Source organism: Chenopodium quinoa, unplaced genomic scaffold (assembly GCF_001683475.1).
Source record: "Chenopodium quinoa cultivar QQ74 unplaced genomic scaffold, ASM168347v1, whole genome shotgun sequence".
NCBI classification, from domain to species: Eukaryota; Viridiplantae; Streptophyta; class Magnoliopsida; order Caryophyllales; family Amaranthaceae; genus Chenopodium; species Chenopodium quinoa.
In genome coordinates this window covers 551,884-576,449 of record NW_018744080.1, presented here as the reverse complement: position 1 = coordinate 576,449, position 24,566 = coordinate 551,884, and the positions used below count along the sequence as shown (strand labels likewise).

General features: G+C 31.7%; 1 protein-coding gene and 1 long non-coding RNA gene across 2 annotated transcripts; both read right to left on the bottom strand.

The window, feature by feature from the left end:
* Nucleotides 1-3,078: 3,078 nt before the first annotated feature.
* On the bottom strand, nt 3,079-5,072 carry LOC110691638. The gene is made up of 2 exons (XR_002505325.1): nt 4,875-5,072; nt 3,079-3,417 (listed from the first exon to the last, which is right to left on the bottom strand). It is a non-coding gene; the product is annotated as an uncharacterized LOC110691638 (long non-coding RNA).
* Nucleotides 5,073-12,318: 7,246 nt separating this feature from the next.
* On the bottom strand, nt 12,319-24,023 carry LOC110691397 (TBCC domain-containing protein 1-like). Its single transcript, XM_021868321.1, has 8 exons — nt 23,279-24,023; nt 18,607-18,747; nt 17,268-17,741; nt 16,962-17,102; nt 14,385-14,588; nt 13,367-13,459; nt 13,171-13,282; nt 12,319-12,716 (listed from the first exon to the last, which is right to left on the bottom strand). The coding sequence occupies exons 1-8, from the start codon at nt 23,762-23,764 to the stop codon at nt 12,673-12,675; spliced, it is 1,695 nt and encodes a 564-aa protein (XP_021724013.1). The 5' UTR covers nt 23,765-24,023; the 3' UTR covers nt 12,319-12,672.
* Between the last annotated feature and the right edge of the window lie 543 nt (nt 24,024-24,566).

The window sequence follows — 24,566 nt, the reverse complement described above, 5'->3', positions numbered from 1 at the left end:
TTTAAAAAGAAAATAAAAAATTGATAAAGAATATACGCAAAATATTTTATTTCAAAAACTAGGAAAAAATAATCCTATAATAATATATTTAACAACTTAAATATCTAACCATATCTTTACATATGAGTTATTATATACGGAGTAAGTAATTACTTTTTAATGTATAAAGATTATTATAGTAAAAAATCATGAATATAGTCAATATGGTTCAAAATAGAAGAAAGTTTGAATAAAAAATATAATATGAAGTCATAAAAGATTAAAATATATATATATATATATATATATATATATATATATATTTAAAGTTGTTTGAATTAGGATGATATAAGAAATTGATTTTGGACCAAATTATTTTTTATATTTAAATATATATTTATATATTAATACTTCGTAGCAAAAAGTGAAAAACCGTACATGGCAGTAGGTGTCAAAGTCGAACCCGATTGATTTGAATAATCCACAACTTAAATTTTAATTTATTTGAACACAATCAGGACTCAAGTTTGAAATTAAACCTGGTCTGAGTTTATCAAATCCGATCCGAACATTTAAAATATATATATATATATATATATATATATATATATATATATATATATATATATATATATATATATTGTTGGAAACTAGGAATATTTCATGTTGATATTGGGTGTTATATTAGGGGAATTTGGAATTGAAGGAAATTTGGAATATTTCACGTTGATACCTTGATCCTTGGCATATCAAAATTGGTACTTCTCCCTTGATAGTTGATACCTTTGCATATCAAAATTGGTACTTCTCCCATTGCTTTCGAATCAGCTTTCTAATTTGATACTATTTTGATTTTTGAATTTAAAAAAAAAAAGTTTTTAAAAGTTTTATAAGGGGTTCTTAATGTATATTTTATGGGTAATGATATATGCTATCCTTAGAGGTTAGGGTTGTATATATGCATTTAATATACTTCTTTTTTTAGTATTAAGTTGAGAATTTATTGACAATTCACAAGTAAATCGGTGTAATAAATGTTTATATATTGTCAATTCTTTTCATTTTTAGCTTCTTACTAGTGTAAGACCCGTGCCATGCACGAATAAAATTGAATCATTATTATTATGATTAATAATGGTCAAAATATAAGACAACCTTTTTATAATCGGTATTGTTAATATTTTTTTTTTACGGAGAATTAGAAGTTAATTTAGTAAATGTTTAGCCATTTTTTATAATTATATACATTAATACATATATAAACTAATGAGTCTAAAGATATCGTCTCAAGATTGTTCTTTTATATTGAGTTTTTTTTTTTTTAAATACCATCCAACATTTCTATAGTTAAACTTTTAGATCCATATATAAGGTCGTGGTGGGTACATATATTTTATTTATATGGACAAAATAATTTAACAATAATGTTTTATAAGTGAAAAATAATTTGCACGGACCTAAATCTAACCATTTCTTAAATTTTTTACCATTGAATAAGACTTTTAATTGTTACTTGTCGTATAATACACATATTATATAGTATTGTCTATTGTGGAATATAATATATGCATTATCTTAAAATATTATTTTTATTACTATTGATCAGCAGTAAGAATTTTTATTACAAATTCTTCCGTTTTGTATAATGTGTTTTCCGGCTTTCGGTGAACGATGTAACTTTCATTTCTACCAAACCATAGGCTAGAATCTACGTTGCTTATTCTGGTGTTATTAGAGGAAGATGCTAGTTCACTCGAAGCACCCAATTGACATTGACCCACAAATGATCGTTCATAATCATTTGAAGTGTAAAATTGAGATTTTTTAAGTTTATTTACACTATGTCATAGTGCTTGTACTATAAGCCATTTTAAAGGGTAGCTAAATTACAACAAAAATGAAAAAATTGTCACTAATTTGAAGTCATAGAAGCAAAAACTTACAATTTGATATGTCACTGAGTGGTCTTCTTAGTTGATTATCTGACCTTTGTGAATGATATGATAGTCGTTGTTGCTTTTCCTTCAAAATTCAATATGTATTTAACCTTGCATTTTTTTATCGCATTGATCCATATCTTTGATATGAGTTAAAATGATATCATCTAACTATACATGTATATATAAAAAAAATTGAGAAATATATATGTAACTAATGTATATTTAGATTATCAATCAGACAACCTTTTTGTGTGATTTTATTAATAAAATTAATATTTCATAGTAAGTGAATATATTTTTATTTTGATGGCAGTAAGGGAATATATATAGAATACAAATAAAACTATATCTAGATAGTATTGTGGAGTTGCTTAAATAAAATATAGTATTGTGGAGTATAAAATTTATATTAGAATATTTAAGATTTTATATTGCTTTTTAACATTATTTCTATTTTAATAATGATATGGTTGATACTTGATACATTTACTATAAATATATATTTTTATATTAGTTAAATAATAATAATGAATCACTCAATTGTTTTAATCAAGATTATGAGTCACTTATTTCCAAAGAAAAAAAAAAGATTATGGGTCACTTTTAAAAAAATAAGTACTGGGAGATTTATGGGCATATGTTAGATAATCATTCTTTGAATTTATGGGTACATTTTACATCATCCTGTCTTTGATTCATCTTTAGTAATTGAAAATCTTTAATAATTGAAAAGGTTTGGCATAATTTTGTTGGTGATGTGGCTAGTGCTTAGAATTATATTACAGAGTACCTTAATTCTTTATTATTCAACTTTCACGGTTTGTTATGGCTTATTATGTACAAATCAAAAATTACAAATGTGTGATATTTGCTATAAGTGGCGTTTCAATGTGTAGTATTTAAATATCATGTTTTCAACTTTTCATAATTAATTTTTATATGTAATTAAAGTGGTACTTAGTTATATATGTAAGTTAATTATTATTATTATATAAAATTTAAGTGAGTAAGACAAATAGAAATAGACGGAGCGAGAAATTTTAGTGAGGTTATTCTATAAACCTAAAGATATATTCTCTTATTAATATCTTTAACATAAATAAAGATAAATATATTATTCTCCTAATAGGATCAATACAGAAAATATATCACACATATATTTTCCAATATTGATGATATCATATATCTTAACAATATCATAATTATTGAAGGTGTCTAGCAAAATAGCTCACATTATATTATTCTAAAAATAAAATTAGAAAAGAACATATTATTAATCTCAGAGTAACAACTTGAGCATACAACAAAGACTCGAGAATCATCTTCATCCTTTTCGTGCTCAACTTTAATCTTTCGCTGATATTTGGTTGTAGAAAACTCAGTTGATGTAAATTGGTCATCTGCATTCATGTCATTAACATCTTTAAATACACCTTTTTTTATTCGGCGTGGCACCACTATTTGAACAATTGTCATCCGAGTGCTCGTTGCTAGAAATCTGTAATTTTAATGTATGTATTAGTGATATTAAAAAAAATTACTAAAAATATAAAATAATATTTGTATTTAAGATGACTATGGAGTGAAAAAAAACCTAATAATATTGATACCTGCCATATTGCAGTCATTGCCAATATGTGCAAAAGCTAAATAATAATAATAATAATAATAATAATAAAACGAATATTAATTATTAATCATCATAAACCTTAAGTCGAAACTAAGTAACAACCTTATAAGCATTGTCCGACTCCTCAAATCTATAAATCTATATCTATAAATATAACTAAAGTAACAACCGCTAACATAATCCCCTATTTAAATTGTACAAATGTCAAGTTGTGGTAAAAAATTAAAATTTCCCGCCTAAATCAATTGCTGACATCATATTCTTATTTTTATTTTTACTTATTTTTTAAACCTTTTTATTTTTTACCTTGAATTATTAAATTATAATACGGAGTTTTTTTTTTTTTTTTTAAGATAATTATTATAATATGTTATTTCTATTTTTATTTTTTTTACAAACCGTAATAAGATGATAACTTGACGGCATGGATGCTCAGATAAATAATCTTGTAATTGATCAGCATATCGATTCCATAAAGTGCATCTTAAAACATTATTTCTGAATTTAATAAACAGAAATATCATTAATTCAATATTTACTATACCTTTTCATCCAATAGCACCATCCAATAGCACCATCTCAATAGAATAGATATCAGCAGAATTGGAGAATGATAGTGCCCATAAACGAATAACTCTAACTCGCAAGGTTACATTCTCAGTAGTAGGACTTATGTCCTTGATGAATACTAAATTTTCAGCCATGAATGAATGAAAATTATGGTTAAATAATATAATAATAATGGTTGAACAGTATAATAAGAATTAAAACCCAAATCAATTGTGATCAATGATTATATATGGTTTATATATAGGGAATAGATTCTACACTATCTTTTCACATTATTTACTCGTAGCTCTCCTCAATCATGCATAAAATTGATATTGAAAATTGCAACTATATTTAGATAGTATTGTGGAGTATAAAAATAATATTGGAAGTTTGAAAAGATTTTATACTACCTTTTCACATTAATTCTGTTTTGTGAACGATATGGTTGATATAATTACTATATATGTATATATTTACTATGTAAAGAATAATAATCAATCCTAAGAAAAAAAATATAATAAACCGATTGGTAAAGAATAATAATCAATCCTAAGAAAAAAAAAGAGTTAATTTTTTTATGCAATTTCAATTTCAATCAATTGACGGACTACCTAAATTGAAACATTGTAAATTAAACCTAAATTTCATAAAATTCACAGCTAAAACATTCAAACAAAAATAAAAATCAAATATAGCAACAATCCAAAAAATTAAAGTTGATAAATTGATTCAAGAGCAATAAAAATGAAAAATGAAAAATAAAAAACACTAACCTGTAATTGAATTAAGGGTTACGAAATGATGATGCTTTGTAATTGTACCTATATATCTTCGAAGTGTTAAAAATTGCTTTTTTCAAAGTTTGAAGAGGTGAAAAGAAAATCAGTGAAGAAAAAGAAAAGAGAAAGAGTAAGTTCTGGATGTTTCATCTTTGGGATTCTAGAATCATGGTGAAGTGCTCCGTATTGAACTATTCCTTTTCGGGTCTTTAAACAATAAATAATGTATAATAATAATAATAATAATAATAATAATAATAATAATAATAATAATAATAATATATAAGGAAATAATTATATATAATAAAAAATATAATATAATAATAATTTAGGAATTAATGAAATTGGCGGGAAAAGAAGAAATGACATTGTGCCAAGTGTCATGGAAGGTTTCGCTTTTAGTATAGGTTAATAGATTTGCATAGGGTTGCATATATCTTTTTCCATATTTTATATATTTTTAATGTATTAATTCGATGTTGATAAAGAAAATATGAAGAGAAAAAAACTTGACATTTAGATTTTATATCTATTAACTATTAATAAAACAAAACGTTGTTGACGTCATTCTTGTCCACAGGTCACTTTTATAATACTCGTTTTTTTATTTGCATTAGTTTAACCGATACATTTGCCGAGACACAACTTTGACCATTAATATCTTTAAGTGTAAATTAGTAAAAATTATATTATAGAACTTGACATTATGACGAATCTAATGATATATTATATAATAACATTTATTTATTTTATATAGCTGAAAAAATTAAGTCAACCATGGTATGTGAATAGTGTAAAAATCAAAGTGATGCATTTAAAAAAAACGGAGGGAGCAAAAAATTTCCCGCCTAAATGCAAGGGTAATGTCATTTTTTTTTTTTGGAGCTACCATATATAATAATTTTGAAATATGAACATTAATAGCTTTTACATTACCAGATTTACCACTACATCCTATCAATTTATCCTTAAAAAAAATAAAACAATTGTAAATAGCACACTAATAAATGGACTCTTACATTGAAATATGTATTAGGCAATGTTGAACAGGTGTTATGTCATAATTTTGATGAAAATCTAAAATTTTAAAATTACAAATATTTTTGTACAAGCTGCATAATCAGGGCCGTTTCTGAGGTTTTGGGGGCCCAAGGGCGAAAGAATAAATTGGGGCCCTACTTTATGCAATTTTTTTTTTTAATATTGGAGAATTTTTTTTTAGTACTTTAATTTGAACAAGTAATATTTTTTCAAAAAAAAAATTATTTTCAATAAATAATCTAGTTTTGACTACTGTTTTTTTTTTTTTTTTTTTTTTAAAAAAAGGGGTTCGAACTACAAACCAAGGCGCAAAATTTAACCTCACATATATACACTTTCCACCAAGCTACACAAACAGACATGATGATTAATGTATCTCTAAATTGAATATATCAATACTTCTGAACTTAAAAGGCTGAAAATTGGGCCCTCCCCATCCGTGGGCCCTGGGCGGTTGCCCCGGCTGCCCTGGGTCAGATACGGTTCTGTGCATAATTCTCATTTATATTTATCTATTTTTCTTTACACTACATACAATTAAATATAGACTTTATATAAACCGTGCATCGCACGGATTCTAACCTATTTAAAACTTACGAAGTACTTCGTATATCTATTCAAAAAAAAAAAAGTACTTCGTACATAATAATATTTCAAATAGTAACTAGTTTTAGGGTTGGGTGATGCCCTGGGTCATTTTTTGTATAAAAATATTATAACAAATTAAAGTGAAATTTATTGATGGTTTTATAATTTAATTTTTTTTTTTTGTTTTTGTAAATATTATCGAACATTATCAAAATTCATTATGAAATATGCATTAACCTAACTTTTATACTTCATATTAGTTTGTTTTATTTGTTAAAGGTTTTTTTTTTTTTTATTTTTTTTTTATCTACCATTAAAAATTTCTTCAAAGTAAACACATATTGTGATTTTGAAATTGCTACGTATTTTTGTGTTACATATTTTATTTACTTAAACCTAGTATAGGAATTATGGATGAGTAAACGAAATAATGAGATTATATTGAAATCAATTTAGAATTTATGAACATAAATTTTTTGTGAGGAGACATTGATGATAAGTTTTAATATGACATGACCCCACATTAGTTATCAAGTCATAACGACACGTGACATGATTACAATTCTTGCTATGTGTTTTAATAGATATATAGATAATTTTTCCTATACATAGATTACTAAAGATAGTCAATTCGACCAACCACATGAATAGTCTGCGAGGAGAACTTCATGTACCAAATGGAGTATGCTAACAAATTGCTCATTTAGTTACGGAATTTTATTTTACTTTTTTTATGTGGCGGTTTTTGTGTACCTGTAAGTGTAGCTGGTTTGCAACATGTTCACGAGGAAATTGATATTTGGAAGATGAATTTAATGCTTTTAATGTTTCATAACTATACATGACACCAAAAATGCATGTGTCCACACAAAATTCACATGAACTATTATTACAGTCTTGATAGCCTTAATTAATTTTTTTTTATAATAATATCCCAAAACATCAAATACTCCCTCCTTATTTAATTAAAGTTGTTTTCTTTGTCAAAATAATAATAATAATAATAATAATAATAATAATAATAATAATCAAAGTTGTATTGAGTAATAATTTAAATGTGATTGTACAAGTCATACATGGACCAAATTCATAATAAGTTTGTTTTGACATTGAATAGTGTAGTGCGCTCTTGCCTATTTTTCGACAATTGTGCAAGCAATTTTATATATTGGTGATGTGCTCTTGCCTAATAACAAATGCAAATATATATATATACATAATTTAAATGTGATTGTATAAATAAGGATTTTTTTTTACGCCTTTCTTACTAAGGTAAATCTCTATGTATATCCTCCTTTTGTTTATAACGTTATCAAAGACTTGGGAAGTCCTGTGACCCGCATCAAGCTAGAAAACTTCTGCTATCCTCCAAAAAAGAAAAATCATGTATTCCTTAACTTAGATTACTGAGTTAACACCTTAGCTACTTCAAGTATAGGTAGAGGTGCTACCGGATCTGCTAAACTAAAGAGAGGTGATGCGCCTTAACCACTAGACTACTAAGCACTTATGGTTATTTGATGTAATGTTTTATGTTAAAAAATCATTTTTCTTTTTGCTGGGTCACATGACCCACCATGCACAAGGTGGCTTCGCCACTGGCCATATAAGAATAGGAAATACTTTAATTATACTCCGTTAGTAATAAAGGAATAGTTACTTAGGGTGTATGTAGGTTAATATATTGATAAATAAAAAAAAATCCTTTACAAGATGTTGCATTAGAAAAGAAAAAATTGACAAGAATGATCCCAACTTTGTCTCATTCGCTCAAAATAATCCCAAATTTGGATTATTTTTTAGTAATCCGAACTTTGATATGAATTTGTTTTCAATGATCCCAAGTGACCGGTAACTTGTTGAAAAGGTTAAAAAAAATTTCAATGTAATTTACACATGTAACCACATAATTGGTCAATAATTAACTAATTATTTTAAAACTGCCTTAAAGAAAGACTTATTTTAAAACTAACAATTTTAAAATAATTATATTAAGAAAACCACCATTAGCCACCTTCCCTACCCTCCACCTCTGCTCCCAACCCCAGCGCCGCCTAGACTCCTCATGTCGGCGTCCCCCCTCACCGCTGCGACTCTTTAACTCCTAATCCTCCTCACCACTACGACTCTTTAGCCCCCTTTCCTCGCAATGTTGCAAACCCTTTTTCCAACTAATTAACTCCCACTTACAACCCCCTTATGCAACCACAAAATCGGAAAAGGTCTGGGGGGGGTTTGGATGAGATTCCAACAGAGGTCATGGTTCGCGGGAAGGCCGAGGGTTTGTGATCAAGGTGAGGGTTGTAGGGGGGGTCTTTGGTTGATGGAGAACTAGCGAAGGAAGGGGATCGGTAGGGGTGTCGGGATGGGAGGAAGAGAAAAGAGGTGGTGTCGTAGCGCGGGAATGTGGTCTAGACGACGACCTGGCTGGCGGCGATCTATGCTAGGCATGGCACTAGTGGCGATTTTAAGTTAATTAGATGATTATTTTTTAAAAATTTTGCTTAACTAAATTCTTAAATTTGTTTTAATTTTTTACAGTAATATTTAAATTATTATTTTTAATTTTTTTTTTATCAAAATATATGCTAACACGTATTAAATAACTTGTTATAACAAGTTAGATTGCCGGCTGAGACCATTGAAAGCAAATTCATATCAAAGTTCGATTTAATTAAAAAAATCCAAAGTTTGGGATTATTTTAAGCGAACGAGGCAAAGTTGAGATTATTCTTGTCAATTTTTCCTTAAAAAAAATTAAAATAGGTAAAAATGAGTTTGAACGGGTAAAAAAATTAATTTAAATTATTATAATGTATGGGGTAATTTAACAAACAAATGGAACGTTAAAAAAAAAAAAAACTCTCTCATTTTTTTTTAAATGCATCAATTTAATCGACACATTGTCAAGACATAACTTTGACCATATATATTTAATTCTCTATTAGTAAAATTGTAATAAAATTAAATAATGATATGGAGTAATAGACATTATAACTAATGTAATGGTATATTCGGTATTATTTAAAAACATTTAAAGTGATGCATAAAAAAAAAAGGAAAAAACAGAGAAGAAACAAATCTAGTTTGAAATTAGACTTTATTCGATCCATTTTACCAATTCCGACTCCAACACCTGAATTGACTAGGGGCCTGTTCTGATTTACTGAAATGAACTGAATATTTTATGAGAGAAATGAATTAGACACTAAACTGAACTGATTGAAGATGAACTGAAATTAACCTAAAGAGAACAGGCCCTAGGAGTATCCTTAGAATATACGGAAAGGTAATATTATATGTAGCCATAAGAGCTATATATAAACATTAAATACACTCTTGGAAATTGTATAAAATTAGGAATTCAGGACAAAAACACGCGTAAATTAGTGTGATTAGTATTTATATTTTAATGATTTTTTAACTTTTTACGATTTTCAAGCGTAAATTTAATTCTTATATGTAGCGGCTAAGGGTTTGTTCTCATACGTTTATTTTTAGTTCAATTTAGTTAAGTTCAGCTCCTAATTTTCTTCTCTTATAAAATATTCAGTTCAGTTATGTTCAGTTCAACTGAGTTCAGTCTATGAGAACAGACCCTAAGTAGGAGTACTCCCTCCGTGTTCTTTTAAGTGTTAAACTTCCCATTTTCGGCCGTGTTTTTTTTAAGTGTTATACTTTCTTTTATGGCAAAAAACTAAATTAAAATATTATATCTTTCTCCTCTAATGGTCCCCACCCAAACCCACTTACCTAGTTACCCACTATTACTTTTTTTATTATATTTTTCCTTTCTTATTCATTATTTTTCAATAAACTATTAACCCCACTATATTTCTTTTACAATTTTTTAATACTCCAAATATCTCACTTACCTCTTATTTTATTTAAATCAATTAAATTGCTTAAAACTATATGTCGGTCAAAATGTAATACTTAAGAAAAACAGGGAGGGAGTATATGGAATAAGATTTCTACAATTATGAAGGTTGTGAAATCTGGCAACACGTAAGTCGATAGTCAACAGACCACAAATGAAATATTTTTGGGAATATGCATATTGAATGGATAAGATCCAGCTAGTTTGCCGGTTTTAGGCTATGCTAATCACTCCAACATCCCCAAAACCTGATTGTCTTTTTTTACTAGGGCATTTGCTCAAGTACTCAAATGGGAACTGCATATTTTTGGGAGGCCGATAAATTTTTTTTTTTAAAAAAAAAACATTAAATAGGAATCAGAATATGTTAAAAGTACAAGACTACGTAGGAATGGGCCTACACAATAAATTTCGAACAACCACACGTATCTTATCTTGTCACAAAGTAGGATACCGTGTTATCTACCCTTCGAACATGAGAAAAAATAAAAGCATTAAAAAATACTTAGGTAAATAGCTAATATCATCATAAATTAAATTAGCGAGCACCTTTATATAATCCTTCATAACTTAGATAACATACATTTTTACTCCATATTTGTTTTCTTTTTATTTTATTTTTAAAAGTATTACTTCCTGAATATATACGATAATTTTTTAAAACTCTAGTTTGAACACTTCTTCCTTAAAAAAAAAAAAAAAAAAAAAAAAAAAAAAAAAAAAAAATTCTTCCTTAAGAAGAGTTTACTACTTCGTATTATTTCTTCTTTCTTTTTTGATAATTACATCATTCTTTATTAGGGTGTTAAAATTTGATTATCTTCTACCACATTTATTTCACTAGCAAAATAATACTCCCATATCACATTATCTCCTATTCATGTCCACATTCAATTCATAAATTATACTTCTAAAACTTTATACCCTTATAAATGGTCGAACTATATGAAACGGAGGAAGTAGTATTGTCACAAATTTTCCGGGTGGGTTGAGAAATTGTTTTTGTCCTTAAACCTCAAGCCAATATGTGGAAGTTATGAGGTAGAATCAAGCAGAAAAAGACAAGTAAAAAATGAAAGAGGTTAGCACATGGGATAGATTGCCCACTCTGGTTTCCACCCATTATCCTTTGTTGCTTCCTTGGTCTTACTTTTAGTACCAACTTTTTAAGAGTTATTAACAAATCTTAACATAGGATGCCTTTGCCGTTGGCGGGGTTAGCTCGAACCCCTTGGTTAGATCAGTTCACAGGCGGCTGACCTCTTTCGGTCCACCCTTAGCTCCGTCTCTGCACTCCAAGTCCTAGTCAAAGATATGCTCCCTAAACTGGACCACCAAGCCCAAAAATGGTAAAATTGTGAGGTTGTTCATGAAAAGAGTCAAAACATGATAACTTGTCTACGCTTTACTACAGAGTATTATACTATTATGTCCACATGCAAGTTATTTTAATAATTAAGTCGTTAAATTTTACAAACCGTTCATATACTTGAATACTTCCTCTGTTACATACGAAGTAGTAAATGTGTCGGTCAAACTATAAGGGGTAACTAAATGGTGTTTCTACTAAGTCTTTTGAGGGTAATACTAAAAGACATGAGATCAAGTTTTGTAAATTTCGTCAAAAAAAATTGTAAATAGCTTCCACGAATCCAAACAAAAGATGAATATAATCAAATTAACAGAAATTTGTATTAGGAAGTATATTTTAGGGTACTTTTATTAAATGTTATTTACTTATTTCTCTTATCATCATGAAAATAAAAAGTAGGAAGTGTTACAAAGTACATTTCTTTACAAACTTACCTATCAATTATTATGGTCAGTTTCTATTGTCTTTATAAAAACTAAAAAATTACTAGGAGTATATCTTAGAGACTTAGCTACATTACAACATCAAGACAATAACACACCAGCAGAATATGAAAAGCAAATCAAAACAATAAGAATGCACCATTTGAATAAGATATGCAATCAGACAACTGAAGAATCTGCAGTATCAAATTTCACAAAGTAGAGTGAAAACTACAAAAACTAAATATTAAAGGGAATTTCCTTACACGAAAAATTGAGGACGAGATTAGCTAGTACAAAAACATGCACCCTGCCCAAAAGCTAACTTACAACTGCTGCAAACACTTCAGACTATTATGTAAGCCTGGTTATGAGTTGTGTACATTATCAACTCTCAAAGGTGCTGATAATTGCGGGACTTTCAAGTTGAAGATTAAAAAACAGAGAAACATCCGTCAGCACCATCTCAATCAATGGCTAAAAACTGCATTAGTCTCCTTGTAAGCAGTATAGTTGGCGAACATTCCCAGAAGCTGTAACATGTATCAAGGAAACCATTAAAAACAGAAAAATAAAGCACAAAACTAAAACATCCATCCAACACCCTTCTGCTTCACATAGAATTTTCTTTTTTCTCTAGTTGTGAAAAAAAAATACTTACAAAAAACTTAGGGCCTGTTCGTTATCTTTTGTTTGTTTCAGCCTGTTGTTATTTTTTTAAACAAATCCAAAAACTGAAAACCAGAGTGGTTCACATTTTATATTGTCAAATTTCTAAATTCTCATAATTTCAATACAATCAACTAATTATGATTAATTATATGACATACATCGTATGACTTTCAGTAACAAAAAACCAAAAAAAATTAAAGCGATACTGAGCGGCCCTAAGCATATAATGTATTAGTTTCAATAATCTGGTTCATAAAGCTGATAAAGCTGGTTCAATCTAAGCATCAGCGACATATCTAGAGGTTAAGCCTTTACCGTATAACCAATCTTTAAACAACACATGAAGTGCAGATGACAGTTCTCGCTTCTTGCTCTCATCTAGGGGAGTTTCCTGCAGAACTTGCTTGACCTCCCCCAGGTTTGTGTTCTGAAGGATAAGAGTCATTTAATTAGTTAATATTTAAAACTCACAATATCAAGTCAAACTTATTTAAGAGAATTCAAAACATACATTTTTATGCTGAGAATTCATGTAAGCCTCAGGCAAAGAAAATGGGTTGTCTTTAGTGGCTCCAGGTACTTCACCACCAAACCAGTTCGGAATCTGCATAACCAAATTGAACAATGACATGCAATTTTATAATCAAAGTAAATAAAATAAAAAATCTATTTCATTCTACAAATGAATCTGACAGGCAGTCAATTTTTTGATGTCCTTCAATTCATCAGACATGAGCATAACTCAAATTGGAGAAGAATATAGCCCTTGGGGTCCCCTGTATTGGGACTATATTTCTATTTATTTTTGTTTCTAATTGGTCAGGGGCTCGGGGAAATATTACAGACCTTACCAGGAGTTAGCCGCACCCATAAATGATATAAATACAACTGTTACTTTAGCTTTACTCATGTATGTAACTCAAGTCAGTAGCCTATATGGTAAATAAATTTAACAGCTCCAATTAATTAGGTAAACACATTCAACAACTCCAATTTTTTTTAACGTCTTAGAAGATTTCGCTAAAACCCTAATCACTTAGTTTTTGACCTTTAGGAAAAATATTAGTCAACGAATTAATGGTGGTTGTTCTTGAATCTATAGTACCTTTAATGATTCCTATACCTGTCATGTTTCTTGGATTATCTAAAGTTGGTGTTCAAAGTCATAGGCAAATCCCTGGAAGATCATCATTGATTATTTGATTTAACGAGTCTCTCTCTTGGTTAAGATCCAGCTAATATATGTGGTTCAAAGAAACTTCATCAAGAACACCCATCAAAATAACCTATTTTATTTATACAAATACATAGTTCACTAGTGAAGTCTGACTTTAATGAAGCACATAACCTCCGGCACATTTCCAGCACAATTTCTTTTAAAGAGGAGGAAATGCCGCATACATATTCAAAAGATGAAAAGATACGAAGTAGCAAAAATGTGTAACCAGAGACTGATAAAAAAATACCTAGTACTGAACAGATAAAGCAACATAAACAAAAGCAGCAGGTTGTAAGGAATTTAAGCTTACCAAAAAGTTAGTAAACTGATCTGGATCCAGCGGTGCAGCTGTCTCAGCTTGAGCATCAGAAACACCTGCAGGGTGTGATAACGAATCATGTGGATCAACCACACCCAATGGCAAAGGTTCATTCCACTGGTTGATAGTGGGCTCAATACCAACTTGACTCATGTGTTCCTCCAATTGTGGGTAAAAAGTATTGTATGGTGCCACCTGAAAATTCATCAAGGATAAAAGATTCCCTCATAAAAGCAGACAACAGGAGTATGCAAAAAAAGAATCAAGCAAAGCTTCACAATACACTGGCACAGTAAAAAAATCACAGGACAAAAAGAAATTAAAAAAGATTGCATGCTCCCTAGTGGGAAAAAATAAGTATATAAACTTCACTAGCGATATCAATGGCCTAAAAGGGGGTTTGACACCTAAACCTCAAAGTGTGCACATAGGGGATTGGGTAAGGAGTTGAGGACAAGACCAACACTGATTATAGGCCATTAGAAAGCAAAAGAAAGAATTTTACAATGTACTTCAAGGTCTGACAAAAGCCTCCCTCGTAAAACTTACATATCTAAGCAAAATCTGATGTAAGCAGTCTACAGTCATAACCAAATTAAGCTAACTAATTAATGCACAGCTGATAGCCTGATACCAGAGGCCATACATTCATTATTTAAACATATAGGCTTAAGGTCACTTCAAATTCTATTAGCATAAATTACCAGATACCCCTACCAATTGCAGGCCTCCATTCTTAAGTATTTGTTCACAGAAAACTGGCAAAATGCTAAGCCACACACATGAGAAGTTAAATAAATCACAGTACAAGGAGGGGTTGATCTTGTAATTTAGCCAATAGTCAATTTTTCCCACAAAACCAACCATGCCCATTAATCCTAGACCTAATTAGTAATTAGGCAAAAGCCATCAATCAATTTGAGGTTGTGCCAACTGAAGTACTGAAGTACTCTCAGTAGGAGTCATTTCTCAGCAGATTCAATATTTAAAAAGGCTGCACAAACCTCAGAGAGAACAATCCTCGAAGTTACTATTATCAATGCTGAAATTATGCAGGCAACAAACAAAAATTGGACAAATGTATTTCTTATGTTGTGCTTGAGCATCAGATCCCTGTTTGCTTCTCATTAGTTAAATTAATATTTGTTCAGTAACCTCACAGGTAATCTTCTATGGCCAATAACATTGAGAAAAGTGGATAAATTTCTCACTTGGATTATCAGCTGAAGATGCACTTGAGATTATCATTGATTTGTATCATACCAATCATTTGGAAGAATTAAAATGCACACGCATGGTAATTAAACACCCTCACTGCCAATAGAATGGGTATGGTGTGAACCATAAATTCCATGTATACAGTAACCCAAACTATATTTTGAATGATAATCCAAGAATCGGGATATATTTAAGCTTACAAAAGTGAATTTAGTAAAAAAAAAAACATCTAGAGGTTAAAGGGCGGCAATTAAAAAAAGATAGAAAAGATCTATGGCATAGCGCAAGGCTACAATGGGACTTGCAACGAAAACTGTTGGAAGTAAATTCACATTAAAGTTCGGATTATTAAAAAATATCCAAAGTTGGGATTATTTTGGGCAGATGATGCAAAGTTGGGATTATTCTAGGCAATTTTTCCACTTAAAAAAGAACAATTTACAGCACTTACTATATGAAGAATACAAAATAAATCCTATGTCCACAAAAACCTATTTACTATTACAAGCGCACAGCAATAAATCAAAAGACCCAACTTTCCGTAAATTGTTTTCTAGTGAAGCATGTCACAGTGCTGTCTGCCCATTTCAGTTAACTTCACTGGCACCATCCTCAACCCCTAATTCTGAGCAAGTGACCATATAAGTACAGAAAACCATCTATCATCCATAAGAGTGATTTTCGTGATTGAGGTTTCAGCCATTAGTTGATAGCCATTCATCCCTTATTACATGGTCATTAAGCTACACAATTCATTTATATAACTGAATATTTATAATTATAGTACAAAACACTACCCTCTAGGCTCTAGCTCACCGAAAGCTCACACTATTTTGATGAATATCATTTATGCCTCGACATTTTTATACTTGAGTATCTTTCCCACATTTAACTAAGTCCATCCTGCGGAGAAGTTACTTCTAGTAGCTGGCTATTATTGGTAGCCTTTTCTAACTCATCAAACACTACAGTGCATGACAAAATTGACTTGCTTTCTAATATTTTATTGAGGGTACAAAACAGTCATGATAAAGAGCTAAAATGATCAAGGCCTCATTAGTTTCAATAGGTCAGCTACTCCTTTACTCTGGCCATCAACTCATTCTTAGAAACAGAGGATATGACGGCTTAGAGTGTGTGTGTGTGTGTGGAGAGAGAGAGAGAGAGAGAGAGAGAGAGAGAGAGAGAGAGAGAGAGAGAGAGGATCAGTCAAAAACCAACAATCAAACACAAAAAGGTGATGGATCAATGTATTGCAAAAATGTTACAGTGGATACTTTTAAAAGTAGAGAAATATGGGGAAAATACATTAGGAGACTGATGGTGAAGTTGCAAATAACAGTGACATACCTGTAATTTATGATTATCACCAATAATAAGAGGTCTTTGATTGACTCCCAAGTAAAACATGCACTCACGACAGTTGGCAATACAAATTCGTTTTGCTGCAGAGATGACATGAACTCGCTCACAGTGTTCTACTCTTAGAGCCTGTTGACATGATCATTGTCATAACAACTGTGCTGTCAGTTTCACATCTAACTCACAACTCACATTTAGGCGTTTCCAACTAAATTAAACAAATAAAGAAATTCATGGGATCATCTGGGTCAGCAAAGATGAGAAATATAACTTATTCCACAAATGGATCATTACCTTACCAACAGCTCCAAGAACTATAGTTGCATCAGAGCAGCCATATATGGTGGCATACCTCAAGGGTGCCAAAATATAGATAACAGAATCATGGCAATTTAGAACCTTAAGAGAAGATCCTTTCACATCAGCTGCTTGTTTCACATAAGAGGACTTAGAAATCCCTTCAATAAAAGTCAGGCCTCTTGAGCTTGTTGAAGCCTTAGCTGAGTTTGAGTTGGCATCAGACATAGCAATGTCTTGATCAGAGCCATTTTCTTTTGCAGTGGCCCTCTCAGCTATACGTTCCAAGGCATCAGCTATCTTCTGTAGAAGCCAATCATGAACTTGTGCTGCAGGTACAGGTGCAGCAGGCATATCAGGGTCTGAATTTGCAAAAAAGGGTGCTGCTTGGCTTAATGGTACTACTTCAGACCCCTTCACACCAAATTGAATCAAAAAGCCAAGGTGTTCAAACCTTTCCATTGGCAATACCTGCCATATAATGTAGTCAGATAAATCAACAAAAGTTGAGAGAGGAAAAACAAAAAGGCACAACAAAGAAAGAAATATAGGGGGTCTAAATATAGCGGGTTCCTCAAATTATTAATTTTTTTTTCATGAAAAAGACCAAACTTTTACAGATAGTATAACATTTTCTCCCAAATTAGAAGAACAATTAACAACCTCATATAATTCCTTTAGCAAGCAACATAGCAAAATTAACTTTTCTGGTCAGCTAAACACAGAACATCAATAGGACTACACTACAAGCACCATAAAATTGACCAAGAACAAACCCTTTTTATTTTAATAGATGGTATACCATTTTATCTAAATTGGGAAAAAAAAAATATATTAACAATCTCCTTTATTTAACAATGCAAAATCAACTTTTCTGGACAGCTAAACAAAATTACTAACTTCAACTACTCAATGTACCACATGGATGATTAAATTACACCTTTGCTTCTCTTTTTCCCTCTGATGTGTATGACAAATGGCATGTTGCCCACAGAAACTTTTATCTGTCAGTTAGCATGATGACAATAAAATTGTCCAAGAAGGACTCAATTTTATAAGTCTTGACCTGCACTGTTACTACAAAGATCACAACTAGAAACAAAGTGGTCTTGGTATCTGTCCCACGTCACTCCCTCACACTAGTGTTAAGGAACCATGAGATAATAAACGCTCTGGTTGATCACTTTTCAATGCACACACAAACATCTAACATACATCTCTCAATCTACAACAAATAATATGAATAATGCAGTAAATCAATCAAGAGACGTGAGAAAATAATTCTTCCAGGAATAAACAACTCTATATGATACTGTAGATGATAGTTGCAACTAACCAGAGATTCGTCACCTTCCCCTTCAACTGGCTCTGCTAAGAGAGTGAGAATATTTGCCAAGTGTTTTTGCAAGTAAGATAATTGATGAGCTTCTTCATCTGCTTGTGATGGCATGAATTTACGAGTATTACTGCGTACAAGCTGCAAAAGGAGTAGACATCCAGCAGTCAGATATCAAAAGCAGATAGTTGATGGTATCATTCCCATCACAGAGGGGTAGTAGCAACCAAAGTAGTCAGCAAGAACTGCAATATTACTAATTTGCTGATTCTTATTACTACAGATAAACATTCAGCTCCACCTTCGTTCAAGATTTCCATGTGTTAAATAAATCTGAATATTAGGTGTTTTTTTTACAGAAACTAACAGAATGCAGGATTAAGCACAAAATTAACCTACAAAAAGTAACTTATGAAAAGTTCAGAAGACACTAATTCATGAGTATCCTGAAACATCCGTTAACAGATCCACCAGCATTCTAACAAAGTTTGGGAACCAAGGTTTAGTAAGGAGATATGAAAAGGGGAAACCAATGACAATACAATGTCATCATAACAAATATTCTCCTTTCAGGTAATCTATGTAGCATCAACACAAAAACAAGAACAGAAACAGAAACAAATGGACCAACTGAACAACACCTAGTGTCTCAAAATTTTGAAAATGAAGCCTTAATGAGGATTAGAGAGGGAAAAAAAAATCCACCTTTTTCTGGAGCACTCCACTACTTTTCATAATCCCTCTCCCTCTTCTTGTTTCCCTTAAAACTTTCCATTCCCGTGTTATTTATAAGATTAATTTTGCCTTCCACATTACTACGTCCTCTTACTATTTCTCCAACCAGAAAAAGTATGAGCAAGTGGTTATAAATTCACTCATCCATTGATTAAGGACTTGAAGTAAGCAAAAGATAGCACAAAGCCTTTGGTTGTGGAGAGAGAGAGAGAGATCAGTTGGTGAAGCCAAGCCTTTAAACCTCACAAAAGCTTTTGCCAACAATACTTATCTAAACTATATCTCCCTTCGTGCCACCTCTAGGCCTAAAAATGAACACATTTACACACTTGGCATTACACCTCACAAATGTTTCATCCATGACACCATAGGTTTGGGGATGTTTTGTTCAAATTTCCCGACGTTTCACCTTTTTACCTATAGTCCACACACTACCAAAATATTTGGACCTATAACAAATCAACTTCACCTAAATAAACTTTTTACATGTATTAGTAACCAAAGTTAGGGGAGAAAAGGAGACCAAGTCACAAACATTTGTCTTCATTTGTTACTAACCTTCTTATCTTATTCCTCTCACAACTTACATTTTCATTTACATTTTAAAGGTCTGCAATCTAAATTGAAAATGGGTATAACGAAGGAATAAATATACTAAGAAAAAAAGACTTTGTGGGACTCGTAGGTTGTAGATTTCTTTTCGAAATGAATTCAAAGCTGGTAGTTTCAGATCCGCATCCCAAGTCAGACTAGATTTTGAAGTCTTGATAATTAATCAGCTCGAATTCTACACCATCAGGTCCGACCATTTCCGTCCCTAATCAGATGGATATTAAGTATGCCAATATAAGCTGATAGTGGATATACACTTAGGTTGTGAGCCAAGTGTAATTCTATGTCCATACCCAATTGGGAAAAAATAGTCATTGGATATATACATGCCATGGGTGCTAGGTAAGGTGGATATGTGTATAAGGGAGGAGATATCTGCCTCCCCTTCTTCATGAACGTGTCTAAAAATTAAATAAAGTACGCACTCCTTTGTCTACAACTACTTTTAGTCACTTTTCCCTTTCAAAAACAAGTACGGTTGCCTTTACATTTATGTGCCAAATTTGACTATTAAGATTAAAAAATAATAATAATAAGGTTATAATTTCAAATAAACAATCTAGCGAAAGTACTCCACCAGAAATTAAGCTAAATAAATAGCTCTATATAATTTTGACAAATTTATTGTTAAATTAAGCCTAGCCAGGTCTGGAATAGTATTTAAGAAGAATAGTTTAATAAAATAAATAAATAAATTGATAGGCTACAGCTCATGTCTCTAAACCAATAGCTTAGTACACTGATTAGATATAAAAGTAAATGTATCTAGAGTTAAAACCTTTGCTTGACAGATGTGATATCTATTCTTTTTAGGGTGTATTATGATTCACTTGGTTTTCATTTATATGAGCATAATAAGCTGTAAATTGAACTTGGGTAACCCTTACTAACTTTTAGTTGAACTTAGCTAACTTAAATAAGTTTGCTTGGCTTTAAAATAAACTAAAGACCAAGACCATTTAGTGTGAATGCGTGATTGGGATAATTATGAGAGATAATGGCAAAGTGGGCTTGTGAGAATGGAATAAGAAAACTTCAAATTAACACATGCCATCTGATGCTTCCTCTTCACTTTCACTCAAGTTTGTGGTTATAATGGTAAATGAAATCCAAAGCTAATAATCCTTTAGTGCAATTTTTTTGTAAGGAAAGTTGGCGAAGGGAGAAGATTGTTGTCTAGCGCAGATTAGTATGTTCACATCCTCACAATGCCTTACCAGTGCAACTAACTCAAAGAAGTTTCTTTCTCTAGACTATAGCTTTTTTCCAAAGAGGAGGGAGCTTCTTTGCACGTTATCATGGCCACCAGATTTTAAGATAATAACAAAAACTAATATTAGAGTTCAGGATCAGCCATGTTCAAAAGCTTTAATCACACTTGATTAAAAAACCCTAATACCCTGTCCTCAGCATACCTCTAATCTTAAGCCAATAGTAATGCATTCTTAAGTTAATGACAGTACCTACCTGTTTAATCCTAGGCCAGCATAGTGCTAAATAACATTCTTGGCGAATAACCATAACTTGTTTTTCAAGGAAATAATCTTCTAATTGGCAAATAACATTGCACTCATAAGAAAGCAAGATTTCACTCCATATCCTTGTTCTCTTCTTACAATCGCCACCAAAACCTTCTCCCCTGAAGAACTATTCCAAACCGCAAAACAAAATTAATCCAACTATTACATCCTCTAAAACAAAGTTGCCAGTCATGTCTCATTCCATTTCATCAAACTATCTAGCGCAGATTATTATGTTCACAATGCCTTCCCCTGTGCAACTAACTCAAAGAAGTTTCTCTCTCTAGACTCTAACTTTTTTTCCAAAGAAGAGAAGCTTTTTTGAACATTATCATAGCCACCAGATATTAACAAAAACTAATATTAGAGTTTAGGATCCACCATATTCAAAAGATATAATCACACTTGATTAAAAATCCCTAACACCCTGTCCTCAGCATACCTCTTATTTAGAGCCAATAATAATTGCATAATTAAAACGATGACAGTACCTACATGCAGAATCCTGGGTCAGTATAAGCAATAACACATTTATCGACGTATTATTTGATCTATCTAGCCTTGATCCTATCCTAACCAAAAACTCTCCTTGCATTAACTGTCAAGGTGTCTCCTCATCTCATACACTAATAACCTGATGGAGATGAGGAGCAACAAATATATAAATAAATAAATCCTTCTCTAACCCGTGAACAAATTCATTACACATATACAAGAACCATGAGTGATCAAACAAAAGCAACTCCATCCAATAGGCGCAAACTTCTGCAGGTATGACGTCATACCCTTACTCTTTAGACCCCATAGGATACCATCAAAGGGGGGAAAATTACAAAGAGCAGAAGGCCTCCTCACACTTATTTTCACATTGCATAAATATTTAAAGCCAATTAATCAAAAAAGCCTTCCAATTTCTATCAATATCTAACAAAATATAACCTAATGCCCTGCACAAGCAATTAAAATCACTCCTACCCAAAGAAACTTCTCTTGTACAAAGCTGACAGGCTGACATTTTCTTCATCGTTTGTCCCAGAAGGAGGAAGTCCTACATCCCCTAGTTGCACCTGAAACCCCGTACAAGCACCAGGAATCAAACCCGTCCAAAAAACTTGAAGTGAGTAAAGATGTGAATGTGCAACTGGCTGTCCCAATCCAATAATCAAGGTAGACTACAAAGTTCAGAGAACCTTTCTTTTGAGTCAAATTACGCCTATTCCAATACCACGATCAAATTGATATTAAGACAGCTAAACCTATGTTTAGATTAGAAAATACAGGCCTTACCTTAATAGCCTGATTCTAGGCCACGATAGTGCTAAAACAACACTCTTGGCAAATTACTTCCAATCTTCTAATTGGCATATAAGTGATATAACATTGCACTCATAAAAAAGCAAGATTTGACTCCATATCCTTGCTCTCTTCTTACAATGCCACCAAAACCTTCTCCCTAAAACTGTTCCAAATCACAAAACACAATTAACCTAACTATTACATCCTTTATACCAAAGTTGCCATTATTTTCTCATCCCATTTCATCAAACTATCTCCTTCTCGCCATACCTCGCATTTGAATTTGCAAAAACTCCAATCAAAACTCAAGCAAAATAATCAAGCACCTAAGTTTCGAATTCTCGATTCCGACAGTGCTACCCTATAAGTTACAACAAGACAACATCCTTTCTAGCTAATGCCAATCAACAATCAACCAAAACGCACCCAAGAAACAACCAAAAAACATTTCTTCATGTCACAGCACAAATCATAAATAAAAATAAAAAAATTAAAACCTAAAAATTTACCTGAAGAGGAGAGAGAGCAGACAAATACCCATCAAACGCCGAAGTCGAGGGCCAAACATCAGCAACAGCAGCAGAATCCTTATGAGTCCTAGGCAACAGCCTCTTATAACTCTGAATATACAAAAACAAGATCAAATCATACACATTCACCCCAATCGCCGGCACATCATCAGGCTTCGCACCAACAAGAGGATCAGAATCATTCGGAAGAATAGCGGCAATCGTATCGATAACAAGCCTCGAATGTTCCTCGGAGAATTGCAAAACATCAGCAACAATCGACGGATTAACTCGGAGGGAATCGGATTGTTCTAGAAGCTTCTCCTTGAGGGATCCGATTGAAACGGCGGCGTCGGAGAAGATGAGCTTAGGGATTGGAAGGAGGCCGTACTCGAAGGGTTCGCGACGAGTGTGGAGTGTGATTGGATCCTTGGTCGGCGTTGATGGCGGCGACGAAGAAGGTGGTGCATCGGTGTTTTCCGCCATTGAAATGGAGGAGAGAGAAAATGGAGGTGAAGAGAGGAGAGAGAAAATGGGGGGATTTTTTGGATCGAGAAAAATGATGAAGGAAGTTTTAAAAAGAGGAGAGAGAAAGAGAAAAGAGAGTGAGAAGTGGCGGTAAGAGAGGAAGAGAGAATAGTAAAGAGGTGTTAGCTCCGCCACATGATGGTTAATCACGGTGGTTGGTTCATCGTTTTTTTCTTTAGATTTTGTGTTTATTTATGAAAATTGTGAAAATAATTAATGCTAAATCTTACAAAAATTCTATTTTAATGTATTTAATATGGTTTTTGATTATTACATTAGACTAGGTTACATTATTGTGATGTGATCATGTGAGTCATTCTTGGATAATGTTTTTGACATGGATTATTAGATGATTTGGATGAACAATTATTAAGAAATTGTAATTTTTAAGTCAATTGATTTAGCTGTTTAATTATCTATTTGAGGTGACAAATATCAACAAGGAAAATTTGTCAAATAACATTTTTTTATAACCCTTTAATTGTCAAAAAAACACCTTATAATTTTATTTTATTTTTTGGTTAAAACACACCTAGAACAAGATTTTATTTTTATTTTTATTTTTTTTTTGTGAGAACGTACCTTTCCCGGTTTTCAGACCATTGACTTTGGTTTACCGGTGTTGACTCGTCACATGAGGGTCACATTCTCAAAATACCCTCTTTCTCTTTCCTCAACCCACCACAACTACAAGCCTAGACAACCCTAGCCACCGACACCACTGCCTAGCCACCACTAGAACCACCTCTCAACCGTGGAC